Here is an 18,770-nt window from a genome sequence, read left to right on the forward strand (position 1 = left end):
CACCATGAGCTAACTCTCCACTTCTTATCTGTTGTTGGCATTTCCCAATCCATCTGTGGTACAGAGATGTGGAAGGGAAACTTGCAAACCAGACTGAATTAGAGAAAAGGAGAAGTCCAGGAAGTAGAGTGTGTACATATGTGTGTTCATGTGTTGAAAGCAAAGCTTGAGACCCAGTTGCATAATAGAAGATAATGCCTTTGAATCCCATTGAAATTTTTACCTCCCAAAATTGTGTTTGCTTCCTCAGTGGTGGGCTCCTTCCTGTTTTCACAATAATGATTAACTTTTTCCAAGGGCCAGTGCATTGCAGAATTCTGGGGGCCATTCACATTGCAGTCTGTGAAAATGGTGTCAGGAACTGTGCAGTGTACAGCCTAAGCTATCATTCATAGCAGCCCTGACCAAGAGCTTGGCCAACTTTGCCATGGCTCCCAGAGACAAGGCAATAGAGCGTGTGTACATGTGTAGGCATGTATGTGTACCCATTGGTGTATCTGATGGCTTTATGCCCACAATCCCTTTATACAATGATCTTTGAATCTCAGTTTGTCTGGAAGATGAGCCTCAGTGTATCATTTTATAGTAGTAACTCAACACACTGCAATGGGGCTCCTGGTTTCCTTCCATTTAGACAAAGTGCCATAATTCCTGTTCTTGAAAACTAGGCAAACAGCACAGGAGAAAGCTGAAAGTGATGGCATCAAATGAGGGCTCAAGGGATCTGTTCAGAATGAGTTCTGATTTAAGGTCAAAAATTGGAGTTCCCAAATCTAATAAACTTGGGTACCTATCAAACATACTAGGCAAAATCTTGGGCAATACGATCTAGGAATCTGTTGTAGAACAAGTTTCCCAGCCTATTCCAATCTTCCCAGTCCATAAGCTTATTTTTTTGAAATAATCTATTTGTCTAGGAGATGATATGAAGCTGTTCATGGCAAGCATTAGGTCCCAACTATGCCATGCAATGTTCTTAGGAGTGTTTAGTCAATGCTTAGGACTCTCAGATCTGATCAGCCCAGGGATTAGATCTGCTCAAACGTGCATGATTGAGAAGGGGGGAGGGGCGGCACAGAAAATAAGGGGACCCCAGATCAAACAGACCAAGCTTCGGTGGATGAAGTCCAGATCTACAGAGGTATCCATCCACTCGATGTATCTTCTCCAGGAACAGTCCAAGTTTCTCTGCAACAGCAAGATGCCACTTAACTTTTGTTTCCTCATTTATTTGGATATAACCAAGATAATGACAATGCTTGTTACATTGATAATGTCCTGGAGCAGAGGAGAATAGCCCATGCTAAAAGGAAGAAAATTCTGTTGGAGTAACAACCTCAGCCTCACAGATAGGCAGGGTTAATTGGGAAGAAATGATCTCCCCTTCATAATTTCTCTTCCTTCTCATTTCTTTAGTACTAAATAAAAACTGACAGAGAAGGAGAGAGAGGTATCCTTCAGTGCTCTAAGAAAGCTTTCCCTTAGCCTGGAGACACACAAAAAGATAGGCCAAAATTCACAAGGCCTTTGTATCTTTTTTTCCAGCTTCATATTTGTTCACATAAATAAACACACATGCACAAATATAACATTAATCCAGGAGAAATAAGTTTAAAATGAACTTTAAGAGAAAAGATGTCAGAAAGAAGAAAACTGTCTTTTAAAATGTTCTAGGTAAGGGACTGGAGTAGTTAATTCCAATTTGTCCACACTCGAATTGAATGGAAGGGCTGCTAAGAGGATACCTGTATGTATACAAGACTTTTTAGGTACTTTTAGTATCAGCTGATAGGGCCTTCTTTCTTATCCACCTCCACTCCTCCCCCTGTTGCTTCCCAGACTCACAGTCAAGCTTCACGTTTACTCTGCAAACATCTGGGCTGGTTCTGTGGCCATTACTGAGCAACCCGTCCCAAGGAAGGGCTAAGGGAAGATCAAACAACCACAGAAAACCAAAAGTGTTGCTTCGTACCTCATTTGCCTATGTTTACGATGATGAAACTGTAGAATGAATGCGCAGGGCTCTGTGAATTCACATCTGGGGTGATTATCCCAGAACCGAGCTGCCTGGTAGGGAGAGAAAGCATTTTACAATGCTTGTAGTCTCAGCAGAGCAGTACACTATGATCTTATCTTTAACTAATCCCTCACAGCTGCCCTGCTCCACCACCCCCACACTGGGAAAGGAATGAGAACGTTAAAGGTACTCATAACACTCTTGCCTCCTGAAATATTATGCCACTGTTTTCCCTTTTTGTGAACAGTTGTTTTTTCCCTCTGTCTGAATATAGTGTAACTTGTCATCTTTTCACATTTTCACAGTGGACAGTCTAAGTGTCTTTCAGAGCAGAATCCTCCTGATTACAGGAGAAGTGAAAGAGAGTCCTAAACTGGGAGGTGCTCTAAGAACCGGAAACTCTCTAAGCCCTGTTACTTGTTACCCTGTGAGTTCATACTGAGGTGGTCCACCCTCAGGAATGACTAAAACCTTAACAATGAATGTCATTATCGCCTGTCTCAGCAGGGGATGCCAGTGGAGTACTTGTTGGAGTCCACATTCTGATGTGCTCATGTTGTCCCCATAAAGGAGAAGCATAGACATTCTGAGCCTCCCAGTCTCCCTTTGAGCAAGAGATCCCTTAGTCAAATAAAATAAGTAGACCTGTAGCCCCCCCCCCCCCCGGGGTAGAAGAAAGAAGTGTTGTATGGAGTTATCTTTATGATGAACAAAAAGAGAATTTTTATTGTTGCTATTTCATGATATCAGTCATGTGAAGTATTAACTTCCAATCAGTTGAGTAACTGATTTTCACCTAGTATGTGCAGCATCTAATTTTAGTAGATATACAGGTTTAATAAAGCCTTAGAGTGAGGGCTGGCCAGTTAGCTTAGTTGGATACAGCACGGCCTTCTAACACCAAGGTCAAGGGTTCAGATCCCCATAGCAATCAGCTGCCAAAGAACAAACAAAAGAACACATCAGAATTGATCAAAGATGAAAGTAGACGTCCCCACAACCCTCCTCTCCACCTACTCCCCTATTTTAAAAAAAGAAAAAGCCTTACAGAATCTCATAACAGCGATGTCATAATACTCATCATTAAATTAGTAGAACCTCAGAGTTGAAAGGTAGCCCCAATATGTAATGTCTGTATTAGGACTGTTTTGCCTTTTATTTATTCATTTATCTCTTTCTTCATGTAAAGCTCATTTATTAAGCACCTACTATGAGCCAAGCACTTAAAGACTGTGGATATAAATGGATGACCAAGACATGACTAATGCCCTTGAAAATCTATAGTCTATTGGGAAACAGAATCAGAAAAAAGATAATCGCAATGTCCTATACCACAGGACAGTTTATGCCTCAGATTAACCCCTTATTTCATATTATAAACTATAGTTTATACCAGTACATGTACAGTAAAGAGTAATAGAAAACAAATAATAGCAAATCTGAATTGAGTTTTCAGAAAGGATTAGGCATACAGTTATATAAAATTCAGAGTCTATAGAAGAGAAAGATTCTGCCTTTCCAGCAGAGTAGAGGCCAGCTAGTTGCTTAACTGTAGACTAGGATTCTGCAGTAGTCTTCACTTCATTCCTCCCCAAAGTCAAATCCAAATTAATATTCTAACATATTTAGAGATGTTCTAAAGAATAAGAATAATAATTACTACATTACTACCATTATGATAATTACTACAAATCAGCCACTATACCAGTCCCTTCACATAAGTTATGCATTAAGTTCCCCCAAGAACATATAAGGAAGGTATTTTTCCTTTCCATGGTGGAGATGAGTAAAATGAGGCTCAGGGATATGAAAAAACTAGTACAGTAAGCAATTTCATGAAAATTCTGAAATCAAAGAGACCTTAAAACCTGCTCAGGCACTACTAGCCAGAGTGCAAATATCAGGTGCCATTTTAACTCTTTAGTTTCCATTTTCTGTAAAATGAAAATGATAATATAACACTTTTCTGATGATGAAGCTGTGAAAATTAAGTGAGATCATGAAAGTACTGCCTGACACACAGCAGGCATTCAGTAAATTTTAGTTAGTACTAGTATTACCTAAGGCTACTCAGCCTAGAAAGTTCTTTTTTGTCTTGTCTTTCTTCATCCTGCCACCATGGCTCCTTTTTCAAAAATCAATTCTGGAAAAGTAAGTAAAATGAAATCTAATAATAACAAAAAAACAAATTCAATGATATAATTTCCCTGTTTCAAAATTCATGTTCTCCCATGGTTACCAGTAAAAGCAGTCATTTATTTATTGGGTACTCAGATACACCAGACACTGTCTCAGGAGCTTTATATGTATGATCTCTTATTTAATCTTTGAAAAAGTAAGGGGTAAAAATCCAGACCGGAGCCCAACTCCGTCTGATTCCAAAATTCACACTCTAACCACTACGCTATCTGCTACCCCGGATAAAATTCAAACTCATGTACTCGGAACGCAAGGCCCTTCACAAACTAACCTAACCTAACTCTTTGACCTTTATTTTGTTTCAGCACATATGTTCTCTTCTCCAGACATCCCAAATGTCTTACCATTCTCCAAACACACTGACTACATTCTACAATAGCATGTCTTGACACGTGATGTGTTTCTACCTGGATTGCCCTTCCTTTCTCCTTCTATCTATGTTCTCCAACCCCATTCCTGTTCTCCCTGGTGAACCTCTACTCAGATTTCAAAACCTAACTCTAAAGTCAATTTTTCTTTGATGCCTTTCTAAAAAGCTTATCATCTATTTTACCTCTGCACAACTTCATAATTCTAAAGTATGTTTGTCTTTATCTGATACTGAATATCATCTGGTTACCTGTGTCTTCTCACTAAGCTTGAGGTTTTTTGAGGCCAAAAAATAAAATGTCTTGTTCACTTTTATATCCTCAGTACCCAACAGTGATCTGAGTCTATTGATTCAATTAACCAATCAACAAAAGCTTATAAAGAAGCTTTTTGTGTGTAGGTAGGACTGTTTTAGGGACTGTAGAGTGTTTGCTCATGGGGTAATGTAAAATAATCTCTGCCCTAAAGGAACTGGAGATATTAATTAAAAAATAAAACTCACTCTGCTGCAAACTGCAAAAGCAATAGGCTACCTTAAGGTGTTAAATCTGTGATCCAGATAATAAGGCCTAGATTTGGATAGAGGTGAAGGGGAAGAAAAGGAATATGATACAGAGTTACAAGGTCAAGTTTCAAGAATTCTTAGAAGAAGACTTCCCAAACTGTATTCTGAGGAACACTAAATCAAGTGCAAGAGATACTCCATGAGCAGGGGATGAAAACAGCAGGAATGGAGGAGGTATGGCTGACAATAATGCAGCCAACAATATATGCTATATGCCCTTTTTGGAGATTGCCAGTGGATGCTTACATGATAAACATTGAAAAATACCAGAGATATTAGTTTAACCTTGTTTAATTTATTTGACACTAGAACCATTAATTCAAGAACCATCTATTGTCATTCTTATTTTCTATACCATTTGCCCATTAATTTAATTTTTAAAAAATTGATCAAAAAGCAGGATCAAAATTATATATATATATATATATATATATATATATTTTTTTTTTTTTTTGACCGGTAAGGGGATCGCAACCCTTGGCACGGTGTGGTCTACACCATGCTCAGCCAGTGAGCGCACCAGCCATCCCTATATAGGATCCAAACCCGCGGCCTCGGAGCTACCAGCGCCGCACTCTCCCGAGTAAGCCACGGGGCCAGCCCAAAATTATATTATTTGAGTAGCTTATCATAATCCTTGAAATCTTATTGTAAGCAATTTTCCAGAGAAATCTTTTATGAGACCAGCAAAAACTAAGAGTCAAGCTAATGTTTGTTGATTAGAATAGAAATTACCAGCTTTATTACATACCACAAATATTAACCCGATTCCTAATTACCTTTGCTTGTTCTTCCAAAGGATTACTAATTACTGTGAGTATATTCTACTTATATGGTATTAAACTGTCTTTAGCCTGTAAAAAGCATAATACAAAATAGTAACAGGAGTCCTTAGATTCCATGACCCTCTCATCTCCGTTTCTGCTCAGTTCTCTGCTTGTTTACAGACTTCTTTTATTGGAAAAATGAGGAGCTGGTCAAAGTCTTTTGTGAGGCTGCTGTTCTTGCCTGTGAAATGTGTGTTTTGCAAATATAAATATATATACATACACATACACATATATGCACATACATATACATATAGATTTTGTAAATAAGTCAGTATTCATATACAAATATATATATTTGAATATATTTTATTTGAGACAATAAATTTGGTAGCTTATAATTTCCAGTAAAAAGGAAGAAGGAAATCAAACTGGTTTCTGACATAACAAATGCCAAGCCAAAAGCCTGCTTCATGTCATCGAGTCCAATGCTCTATAGGGGGAAGTGAATTATGAGGGATATTTTCTACTTTTATTCTCAATTCAAGATGTGGATAAAATCTTGCAATATTGTCGACCTAATCTTATTGGCATATTTCCATTAGTTGGTTAATACTGAAATGTAGGCAAAAGCTATGCAGCAAAGCTGAGTGCTCTAAAAATTTAAATCAAGCATTTTCTCTAATTCCATGTTTCATGAGTCATTTTAAACCAATTCTTCAACACAAGAATTATTTATTTTTAAAAACGTTTATTCATCATTTATGCATAAGACACTATGCTTCATACTGGGAATTCAAAGAGATATGAAATAGGCTTTCTACATCTAATACATTTTTGCCATCATACTTCATATGCCTTCAAAGCAGACTATGCTTTTATGTCATTGTGTCTTCCATTCTCCCAGAATCAGTAATCCATCAGAAGTCATGGGCTTTAGCATCACATATATTAAGATTTTACACCTTAAGTATTTTCTGCCTTTCCTTGAACCTCTCCAAGCCTCAGTTGTATTGTTTATAAAACAGGTATGATGTCCACAAGTGCCTCACAGATTGTTTTGAGGGATTAATAGTAACATGCATATGAAAACACATATGCACAGATATTTTTAAGGAATAAAAGAATTTAAATGAGGAGATCAGGTATATATATATATATATATATATATATATATATATATATATATATATATAGAAGGTAGTATAATGCAAGTGTAAGAAAACAATAAATATTAATCAGAAACATCTGTCATTCTTGTGTGTACATCTAACCAATTAATTTTCTAAGGATCCAGAGAAAGGAGTAATTCCTGTTATCTGTAAGAAACCAAGAGGATTGATGTAAGCAAAATAGCGGTGTCCAGTGTAAATTTTTAAAGTTGCCTTAATAGTGCAAGGATACAGTGTTTAGCTTCCCAAACATTCCAAAGGAAACTGGACTGGAACTGACTTAGTGCCTTATATCTGTGACATGTCCCTGTTGTGTCCCAAGAAAAAAAAATTGGACATTTCCTTTTTAAACCAGGAGCCTTCAGTAGATAATAAACATGTTGATAGTGCATCTCCAACCAAGATTCAAGCCTGAAAACTAATGTACCCTTCATACACCAGATTTAAGTTACAAGATTTATCTGAGGTGCGTTTCTTTTTAACTAAGATCAGAAGGAGTCTTTTGCCTAAACAGAAATCATTTTCCTAGCAACAATCAGAAAAATCCTGGGATATTCTCTTATCCTACACTTTCTCAGGATTCACCTCTGCAATGTTGATACAGAGCTTTGGAATTTATAATCAGGTTATTTTATGAACAAAAACTGGGCCATTGCCATTTCCCTGGACACACTCCACACAGGGGTACATACATCTCACTTAGCACAAAGACAATATCGCATGGTGAGAATGACTCTGGGTTTAGGGGCAGATTTGGGGCACTGTTCTGTCATTTACTTTGACTTGGGCAAGTTAGTTAAGTTCCATAAGCCTCAGTTTTCACATCTATAAAGCAGGTTGATAATACCTTCTATATCAAGCATTCAAGATGGTATAATTTGCTTCATTTCACTAACACTCCCAGCCCACCTACCTTGATCCAGGACCAGGCACCATACCAAGCACAGAAAATGCCTGTAGTGACTGCCCCTGGAGTGCTCCATGGTTAGTACAGAAACAAACTTGTAAATAAGCAATTAAAAATACTATTTGATAACTGCTATGTCAGACAGCTTTTGTGAGGGTCAAATATGATAATGTAGGCAAAAATACCTTGTGAGCTGCAAAATTCTATTCAAATAGAATCTATTATCATTCCAGGGCTCCCCTCTTTTTTGCCACCAATCCCAACCCCATGTTTTATTCAAGCTTTAAATCAAGCCGAATGCCTCCACTAAGTCTTCCTGGCTGTGCCAGCCCACAGACACAAAACAGCTGTGTCTTGCTTTGTTCTCTCTTTACTAAATTATAATCTGAGCTTTGCAGTGATTGCTGGAAAAAACCATTTCCTCTTTTGAAAAAAAAAAATGCAAAAATCTAAAATTCCTAATCTTACAGGACCTCAATTAAAGCCTAGAATTTAAATGTCAGGATGAGAATTAGTTTAGTTTTGAGGTTTGAGACCAGGTAACTGAATTATGGATCAAAAGAAATAGCTTAATTTGAGGGGGAAAAAAAACCAACAACTCTGTAATGATAACAAAATGCCGATGCTTGGCACATGTGCCCATGTCATATCCTACTTTTTTAAGACACTTTTTCTTCACGAGGACCCCCGGGGAAAGTGGCAGCAGTACTAGCACATTAGGCACTTTAACAGCACACAGTGAATGGACGTGTAACTTCTTGGAAAGCCTTCCTACTGCTGTTAAACCAAAGACAGTTAAAATAGAGCTGAGTGGTTCTCCTCCCACAAGGATTTTATTAGGGATTAAAGGCTTGCTAGAAGATATTCTCCTGGGGAATTATTATAGAAGCATGCAGCCACTGCTACTTAAGAGAGAGGTGAAAATCCATCCCACAGGACTTCTGCAAGGGTTTCAAGGGATTAGGCATGTGGAATTACTTTCTTTGCCATATATGCAATATATGTATTAATTGGGTTTTGTTTATCCCCATGTTATTTTAATATCCCCAAGTTTCAAGGCCTCGTTAAGCCCCACTTTATTTGCAAATCCTTCCTTGAAACTTCTTTCCCCAGTGAGCAACCTTTTCTCTGAATTCTACTAATACTTACAAGAAAAACCCAACTAGCAAAGACAAATGTTTTCTCTTTCACAGTAGTTTTCATATCAGTGCATTCCTTTCCATCCTCATTTTTGTCACACTCGTCAGTCTCTTAACACTGTATCTTTGTACTACTAAAACAACCTCTTAAATGTACCCTGGTCACCACTATTTTGCTTATGTCAATCTTCGTTCCTTAATACCTGAAGGACTAATTAACAAATGTCAATTAGGCCTTAACATTTTCCTGAAGTGGGACCAGGACTAGGGCCAGAGCAGGAATAAAGTTAGTGCATGAAGCTGGGGTGAGGGTTTAAAGATTATGGCAAGGTGTCTACATTCAAACTGTTTTTGTGGAGCTAGGAAAAGATAATCAGTCACATAAAATATTAAATAACAACACAGAATTCTTATAGTTGAAGAATAGCACAGAAAAAAGCCTTGAGTATTTGTTTACTTTTTTCATTCATTTGCTGATCAAGCATGTAGATTACATATGTATCTAATAATCAGCCCACCTCTCTGGTCTAACATATTAGACCACTTATTTTTCCAGACACTGATTATTACTAATTAAGCCTAAGGCTAATTACTAATGAGTTATTCAGACAGCAAAAGAAAGCAGAAGATCCTTGTAGGTTGGGAGTGGCTAGGAAGATTTTTTTTTTTTTTTTTTTTCTTTTGACCAGTAAGGGGATCGCAACCCTTGGCACGGTGTTGTCCGCACCATGCTCAGCCAGTGAGTGCACCGGCCATCCCTATAGAGGATCCGAACCCACAGCCTCAGTGCTACCAGCACCACACTCTCCCGAGTGAGCCACGGGGCCGGCCTGGAAGATTTTTTATAGAAGACAAAAAAGTGAAAACTCTGCCTTATGATGGCGTAACTTCTACTCCATTCCCACAGTCAAACTGGACTACAGGTTATCTCTTCAGCATTCCTAGTGGACTTCTGAACTTTTGTCCCTGCTATCCTTCATGGATGGCAATGCCTATCATTCACTTCGTATTTCACCATAATCTTCCAATTATTCAAGGCCTAGATGCTATCTATCTCCAGCAGGCAGGCAGCTCTCCCTGGCCAGTCCTGCTAGAAATGATCTCTCCCTTTCATGAACTTTGACTCCCTTGTGATGTGACCCTGTAAGAGCCCGGTGAGCTGGTCCCCATGCTCCACTGCCATTCCTCACTTTTCTTGATCTTAGTACCTGCCTTCTGCTTGCTCATTTCAAGGACCCAGGGAGAGAAAAAACAACCCCTTTCATCAAAATACGGTTAATAACTAATATTGTTAACCTTCTTTGGCATGTATCTTCTCTCTTGGATTCAATTTGACCCTCTTTGAGAGATGCCTTGTATATCAATAACTCTCAGCCACAGTTTCAAAAAGCACTGATGGATCAAAATCATCTGTAAAGGTATCACATATCATTTGTTACCAATATTAGTTGAAATACCAAAATTTTCAAAATAGTGCAGATTAAAAGTTACCCCTGCAATTACACCATTCTCATTTACTGGTATTCCAAAATAAGTCAGAGAGAAAATGAGAGAATTAGAACTATCAGGGTAGGAATTTAGTGTGCTACATATATAGGACAACTGTGTTTTATTGAATCACAGCATGAAAAAAAAAAGGGTAAGAACAGCCATATAATATTAATTTATATAGTTGTAGGCTTCAAGTGCCTCATCATCAAGGCATCTAATCATTATCCCTGACAAATGTTGGTGCTTTATTAACTAGTGCTGTTTGAGAAATGTAGGATGCTTTCTTGAGAGTGAGAAGTATGTGATTAAGAAGTATGGAGACATAGGGTGAGAAAGAGAGAATATAAATCAAATGACTACTTGTCCACTTAAAGCACATATCATCTCCAGAGACCATCTGAGGCTTTTCATTTCCCCCTGGTATAAGGAAAGCTAACTTTGCAAAGAAAATATGAACAGTGTAAGTTCATGGAAATTGGAATTGGAAATCTTGAGGGTATTAGTCCCACTTTGCCACTTACTATTAACCTTGGGCAAATCACCTAATTTCACTGAGCCTGATTTTCTCATCTTTGAAAGGGGGATAAAGACATTGATCCTACCTACCTTTGACAATTACAGTGTTTCTAAAAGTGCTTTACAAAGTACTGTGCAAATATAAGGTGGTATTGCTTTGATTATTATGTCTGTGTTAGGTAATTTAGTCCTTGACTTCATTTCCATTTAATTGTTTTGTTATGTATACATCTCTAACGCATACATTATCATGGATGTTTAAATTGTATTTGTGAGCAAGATAGCTATTTACATCCATTTATACTGTAACTGGGAAAATTTACATTTTCTTATATATTATAGTGTGTTCTTAAGTGTAATTTTCAAATCATGATGTCAGGTTTTAGGCAAAGCTCAGAAAGAAATTCGTCTACCTACTTTGGAATGTATGAATATAAACAATATCAAATTCCTCAGTGTCTTTTATAAACTATATTATTATAGTTTGTAATTCAAAGAAATTATGAAAAGCAATATATGTTGATAAAATGTATAAGAAAATTAAGAAAAAAATGGAACTGCAATTGCCAATTTTCTGCTTATAATATTCTTAATTTATGAGATTCTTCTATTGTACTAATATTTCTGATGTCCTTCCAGAGGCGTCATTTGCTAATGTCATTTGCTAATAAAATTTAAAGGCTTTTTTTTAATTTTAAAAAATACTTTTTTCTATTATGAAGAAGCTAAAAATCACATTATATCTCCTTCCTGACTACCTTCCAACCCAAAATTCAAAAATAAGAAAGGTTTAGTAATGAAGATAATTTTTTCAGAAAAAGCATTTGTTGATTTTTAGAGGTTATATTTGATTACTCTGATGCTTTGAAACTCTGCAGGTTATGAAGGCATTAATAAGCCATGTAACAAAAATGAGGATACAAGGATACAAGTTTAGTTTTGTTTTTGTTTTTTTAAGTCTTTGAAATAAAAAGAAGAATTTTTACTACTTATATGACACTAATAAACCTTAAACAAGTTCTGAGGAAAGACTACACAGGTCATTCAACAGCCATTTAATATAAACATAAAAATTATAAATTCTTAGACTTTTTTGATGGTCTGACTCTCTCTTTATTAATGTTTGCTTCTTAATGATGGTGTGTTGTGGCAGAATGCTCTAATTTCTGCAGGTTTGGGGAGATGAATAGAGAAACTGGGAGAGGTCACTGAACTGACATTCAGAGCCTGCTTGAAATGCATCAGTGATTTAAGTGTCTACATAGGAGAAAAAAGAGGAAGAATAACTTCTGAGCATAAAGGTAGAAGGTGTCATTTTGGCAGACTAAAATGTAAACAAAAACCAACCAACCAAACAAACAAAGAAAAAACCTAACCCTCAAATAACATTACTAAAATGCTGCTATTTTTTTTTTTTGTAAATAAAGAGCAAATCATCATAACAGAGAGGACATTAGGTTACACAGTATTATATATTGCAAAAGGGTTAATGGTGCCTGGAAAAGAGCAAAACGTTTCCTTTGGCCCCCTTTTCAGATGTAGCAAACCATTTTGACCCATCCCTTTCTCCTCCATTCCTTTGTTCTCCTCTTCGTTTTCTAATGCCCCAAACATTTAGGGGGGGAAGATGATGTCCTCTAGACAGATAAGGAAAAGTTCCCTTTTCTTTTTCTTACCTCAGGCCCCTAGGACAAACGTATAATTCTGATGCTGAAAAAAAATTCTCAGCCTAAAAAATAAAGACAATATTTTACTTCAACTGAATAGAAGATTGAATGGTAAGGAATAACCTCCTTGCATCTGCAGAATTGCTATGCTTTATAAAGAACCCTCGTATGTGTTATACTTTGGTTCCTCCCAGAAATCATGTGAGGTGAGCAGGGGAGGCTCATTTCTTCCACTTGTTTTACCAATAAGGAAGAGACTCAAAGATGTTACATGACTTGCCCAATATCATTCAGGGTCAGATCTTGGACCAATAATCTGCGTACTATCGCCTTTCCACCACCCACATTGCCTCAATAAGCTTTCATTGCTGAGAAATTTCACTAATATGAAACAGATATATATGAGTTACAAAAAAGTAATTCTTCTGTGATTTTCATGGTAGATATCATGATCTGTGTTTTCCTATTTAGTTAATGAGATATCTTTTATCTATATACACGGAGTACTATTGATTAAAGGAAATTATATAACAAGCACATGGATCCATAAGACAAAATAAATAGAATTTCATTAATATCGAAATATTTTTAAAACTTAATTCTAACAGAAAAACAATTAAGTATGAATTTTTAATAAGGAAGTGCATCTATCCACTCAATTAGTGGTCCAAAAATATTATTGAGCACCTAACATGTTGTAGGCAATGCACTGGGTACTACAGATATAAAAGGAAACAGCAAACCCTCTGTCTATGCCTTCATGACCCCCCATCCAGCAGATGAGAAAGACATACAGCAAAAAGTTACTGAATGCCTAAATGCAGAGGCTATGAGAATCTAGCCTATTTGGGTTTGGGGGTCAGGAAAGCTTCTTTCAATTTCTTTCAAGACAATAAAGGTAAAAAAAGAAAAAAAAAAAAAGAAGATAGGATATGCATAAGCAAAAAGGAAGATAAAGGAAGAGAGGAGGAGGGAGCTCCATGAAAGCGCATTTCAGGCAGAGGAATAATGTGGAATTTAGTAGAGTAGATGTGATCACCCGAGGAGACAGTTGAGGATGAGAAAAGACAGGCTGCAGATCATGGAGCTCCAATATTAGATAGTTAGTCAGTCAAAGGAGAAACAACCAGAAAGATTTTATGGCTTTACCACATATTTTACTTTGCACTGAATTCTCTATTCCTTAAACCAGGGCTCAAAATGGCACAAGTACATTGTTTTTATTTTCTGAAATGTTGTATTCATGAGGAATACAAAAACTGAATATCCTTAGACACCTTCTTCTTACCAGACTTTTTTACCAACATAGTCTCATTTAATCCTCAAAATCTTGACCAAATGAAATCCTGTCTGTTTCTTACTGTGGCTTAAGAAGCTTACTGTTTTCCAAAAATCCACGATCGCAGATCCAGAATTAGAACTCAGGTTTTAGGATCCCTTGTCCATTGCACTTGCCACGACACCACACAGTGGCACTGTTAGTTGAAGAATCCTGTTCATCCATCAAATGTCTATTGAGATCCTGCTGAGTGTCACTGAACAAGATAAATAAGATCTTTATGGAGCCTACATTTTACTAATAAACAGACTAATGCCATGAGTAGGCTTTTATTTTTTCTTAAGAGTTCCCATTTACTTTGGGGGAGAAAATATTTTATGTTCCAAAGAATGAAATGAAGTGCTCAGATTTGGATTCAATTTCTCTGGTGTCTCGTATGTCCATTTCCATTGTTGTTCAGATTGTCTGATGCTCTCTCTCTCCCTCATGGCCATGGGCAGTGTGAGCAAAGGAATGGCTGGGAAAGAAGATGTCACTACTCTGTGCAGCACTGGTTGGTGAGGATGGTCTCCTTCTCACACATACACCTAAATGTTTTTCAATATGCTATCATGGTTTGGGACATGGCTACATGTGATTCTAAAAATTGTCACTATTAACATACAAAGTTATGTTCCATCATATTAAACTAAAGGCATGAGAGAGAGCGAGAGCGAGAGCGAGAGAGAGAGACTTTAAAAAGCAGGTGTGCAAAACCTCTTTGTGCTGGGAGCAAGAACGACCCTGGCGTAAAGCTTGGTCAAATAAATCCAGTTCTTCTGGTTTATAGCCCAGGCTTTGTATTAAAAGGAGCCTCAGAGACCTGAAGGACTAATTTTCCCTCTCAATATGCCTCTTTTGTATCCTGCTGGTAGGAGAGGAAGAAAGTTGTTGGCAACCATCCTCCCAATCGAATCCCATAAATAGTCTGGCCCGTTTCTTCTGTGCCATGTTCCAGAAATTAGTGGACACTTGAGAAAATTCTGAAAACTTTCAAGGTAGCAGGACAGGTTAATGCAAAATGGAAAAATAAATCCTGAAACTTTACTAGAAAGGAGAGTCAATGCCCCTACTTCTATTATGGATGCGTATCAACCTTCAGACCTGGAAATGATTCATTCATGTTCATCCTTTTCAGAAAGAGCAATGGGGTGGGGTTGGGGGACATCTCACATTCTACAGTTCTGAAGGACACCAGGTTGCAATATATTGGGTAGATTAAATGGATTGAGATTTCACGGGGAGGAATAGAGAAAGGAAGATCACAAAGCAGAAAGGGGCAGATGAATAAATGGGAAGCAATGTGGGAAAGAGGCAAGAAGCATGTTGTCAAAGGGGCTGTAGAAGAAACAGGGGTCTGTTTCCAAGGGAGTAGGTGTCTCAAGCAGAGCAGATACAGCAGATGTAGTTAGACAGCTTCAAGGCAAGTGGACTCCAAACAGAGTTCAGGCCCCTGCCTGGCAAAAGCAGACCAGCTCTCCAGCAAGGAGACCAAAAAGGAGCTATGGGAACCCAGCATAAGGATAGCTTTCTGTTAGTTTCTCAACTTTTGAAACACCTACTTTGGAATCACTTTAAGGCCAGGGAGACAGAGTTGCTTGTAAAAAGCATAAATTCTTGGAACACAATCCAGGCAATCAGAATCTTCTGGGGTCACACATTATCATTGATAAATGTCCTAGTTGAGTCTTAAGCACAATTTAATAACCAATGGCTGAGAAGATAAAAGTGTGTTCTTCAACTTCTTTCGTTCTCAGAGTAAAGGTCTGTAGTTTCAGAGGTGACTGTGTCTGTTTTTAGTGGTGAGGAGGTACAATCAGACTCTGAGGCTGAAGCACAAATTACAACTTCATCAGAGCAGGGTGGGGACCAAAAAAAGACTGCTTAGGAAAGAGAAGAGAGATAAAGGCCTTAAAAAATCATGTCAGCCAGACAACACTCATCAAGGCCCTAATCTGAGATCACTACGCTAGGTGCCAACAGCAACATACTGCACTCTCCCTCCAAGAACTGTTGTTCAAGTTTTAGGCCTAAAAATAAATTTGGGAGTAGAATTTCTGTGAAGGAGAAAAGTCTAATTAATTAGAAATTTGTATACATGTTCACTGAATTTGTATTCTCCAGCAGATAAGCCACACTAGATAAACCATGTTCAAAATCAGGAGTTCTGACGGAAATCCCTAGTTGCAGAATAAAATCTGAGCTGGAATCAGTCTACCTCTTGGTAACCCTTGACTCTCTCACCGTTTCCCTCCACTCTGATGATTGTTAGTGAGTTTAGGTTCTAGCTGTCATGTTTCCATTCAGAGGCCACTAACTCTAAAGTCCTTGCCTTGTACCAGGTACTCGTGCACACAGCCACAATAGTGCAAGCCCTTGCATCTACGTTTGCATTATCAACAGCTGTCGATTTCACAGGCGGACTCCGAACTACAGCAAAATCCTGAAAAATACTTTTTCCTACGTCCTAATAACCCCTTTGATACATTTTCGTGGTAATGATAAACTGAAGGCCAGATAAAATAAAGCAAAACAAGCAAACAAAAACTACTTCCAGGGTCTCTATCCATGATGTCCATTTGATGCGTTATTTCCTGAAAGAATAAGAAAAGTCCTTCCCACTGCGGGTCCCCTAACCACCCACCATTGGGGAAGCCGCGTCGAAGTCCCCTCCAGACGTCCCTGAGTCACCTCTCCTCTCCCTTCTCTCCGCAGCTCTAATGGCAAATCCGTCACGTGGGCCCAGAACGAGAAGAGCCGGGGTCAGCACCTGTGGCAGCGGCTGTCCATCCACATCAACAAGAAAGAGAACCCCAACCAGACGGCCGTCATCAAGCCCTTTCCCAAGAGCACCGAGAGCCGCGGCCTAGGCGCGGGCGCGGGCGCGGGCGGGAGCGGCGCGGGCGCGGGGGGCGCGGGGGTTGCGAGCTGCGCGGGCGCTGGTTCCGGCGGGCCCGAGCCCCCCGACGCCGGCCCCAAGGAGCTGTACGACGTGGCCGAGGCCGAGGAGCACTTCCCGGCGCCCGCGCGCCCGCGCTCGCCGTCGCCCATCAGCACGCTGAGCCAGCGAGCGGGCTCGGCCAGCCGCACCGACGACGACGTGCCGTCGCTGCACTCGGAGCCCGCGGCGCGCAGCAGCTCCTCGCAGGGCTCGCTCATGGAGCAGATCAGCAGCGTGGTGACCCGCTTCACAGCCAACATCAGCGAGCTCAACTCCATGATGCTGTCCACCGCGCCTCCCGGCCCCGCCGTGGGCGCCCCGCTCTGCTCGTCCTACCTGATCCCCAAAGAGATCCAGCTGCCCACCACCATGACGACGTTCGCCGAAATCCAGCCTATGCCCGCCATCGAGGTCACGGGCGGCGCGCAGCCCGCGGCGGGGGCCCCGCCGGCTGGGGGCGCTGTCCTGGAGACCCCGGCGGCCGGGCCCGAGGCTGCGACCTGCAAGCCGGACCTGGAGGAGTTGGTGGCCCTCACCCCGCCATCCCCTTTCAGAGACTCGGTGGACTCGGGGGGGAGTACAACTCCCAACTCGCCAGCGTCAGAGTCGGCCCTCTGTATCCCATCGTCTCCCAAATATGACACTCTTATCATAAGAGATTACACGCAGAGCTCCTCGTCGTTGTGAATGTCACTGGAAACCACGCTGGGTTCCGCGTGCAGAGCCGAGACACAGTGACAAGCATAGTCACCTGGTTAAGACCCGAGGTGGAAGATGCCAAGTACACGTGTAATGGAAACATGAGATTAATAGTGCTATTTAACAACACGGACGAAGACACCAAGTACAAATCTTCTGGCGGATCTTCTTCCAGTTGCCTTAGAAAACATGGGCTTTTAAGAAACACTGCTTATATTTTTGAGGGCTGACAAGGAGGCTGCTAAAACAGTTACATACCAAGTGCTTTGCTCTAGGGAAGCAGTGAGTGTGAAACAGCATAATGGAGGGTGAAAAGCATAGTTAATAAGCAACTGTAAAAAGTTTTGTTTACTTTAATTCTTTTCCCAGAAGAGTCTTTGATTCACCAAACATGAATGTACATTTTCTAACAAACTCGAAATCTGGGACCAAAATATCAACCTTTCTCTTTCTTTTTTCTTTTTTTATTTTCTTTTCTTTCCTTTAAAGACCTTGAAAAGCAGTAACTTTGGCCCAGTATGTGCTGAGGCATTGTTGTGAGTGTGTCCCATGCAGTAACACATAACTGGACAGTGAGTGCTGTATTAATGTACATAGGGCTTCTACCAGAGACTTTTCTCTCCAAGTTGGTTGTGAAATGCTCTTCCAAAAGCCTGCATCCGGGATTCTACCTAGTTATTTCAGATTCACCTCCATTAACCAAGAAAACCAGTGAAAGATTTCTTGACTATTTCACCATGTTGCCAATCAATACTGGAGTAGCAAAAAAATATTTTCTGGAACACTGTTTTGTAATTCCCTCACTGGGGTGCATTGTGTAGCTGGAAATTCTCTTTATATTAATTCTTGAGCTCCAGCCCAGCTATCTCTTTCATGAAACATGGCCACTCCTCCTTATGAATGCTGTTCCGTTAGTACTGCCAGCTAAAATATTCAAATATGCATTTGGGCTTCTTCATTCCTTTCTTTTGAGAACCTGATGCACAAACAGCTCCTCTGTTCT

General features: G+C 39.5%; 1 protein-coding gene across 3 annotated transcripts in view; it reads left to right on the forward strand.

Moving 5' to 3' along the window:
• The window catches only part of GRM5 (glutamate metabotropic receptor 5), a 496,288-nt gene extending 478,533 nt beyond the window's left edge, over positions 1 to 17,755 (forward strand). For 2 of the 3 annotated variants that reach the window (XM_063095387.1, XM_063095388.1), the window contains one exon: positions 16,843 to 17,755. In XM_063095387.1, the coding sequence (XP_062951457.1) occupies positions 16,843 to 17,755 (913 nt within the window). The remainder of the gene's footprint in view (positions 1 to 16,842) is intronic. The other variant, XM_063095389.1, reaches the window with a different exon arrangement.
• The last annotated feature ends 1,015 nt before the right edge of the window (positions 17,756 to 18,770 follow it).

Source organism: Cynocephalus volans, chromosome 4 (genome assembly GCF_027409185.1).
Source record: "Cynocephalus volans isolate mCynVol1 chromosome 4, mCynVol1.pri, whole genome shotgun sequence".
Taxonomy (NCBI): domain Eukaryota; kingdom Metazoa; phylum Chordata; class Mammalia; order Dermoptera; family Cynocephalidae; genus Cynocephalus; species Cynocephalus volans.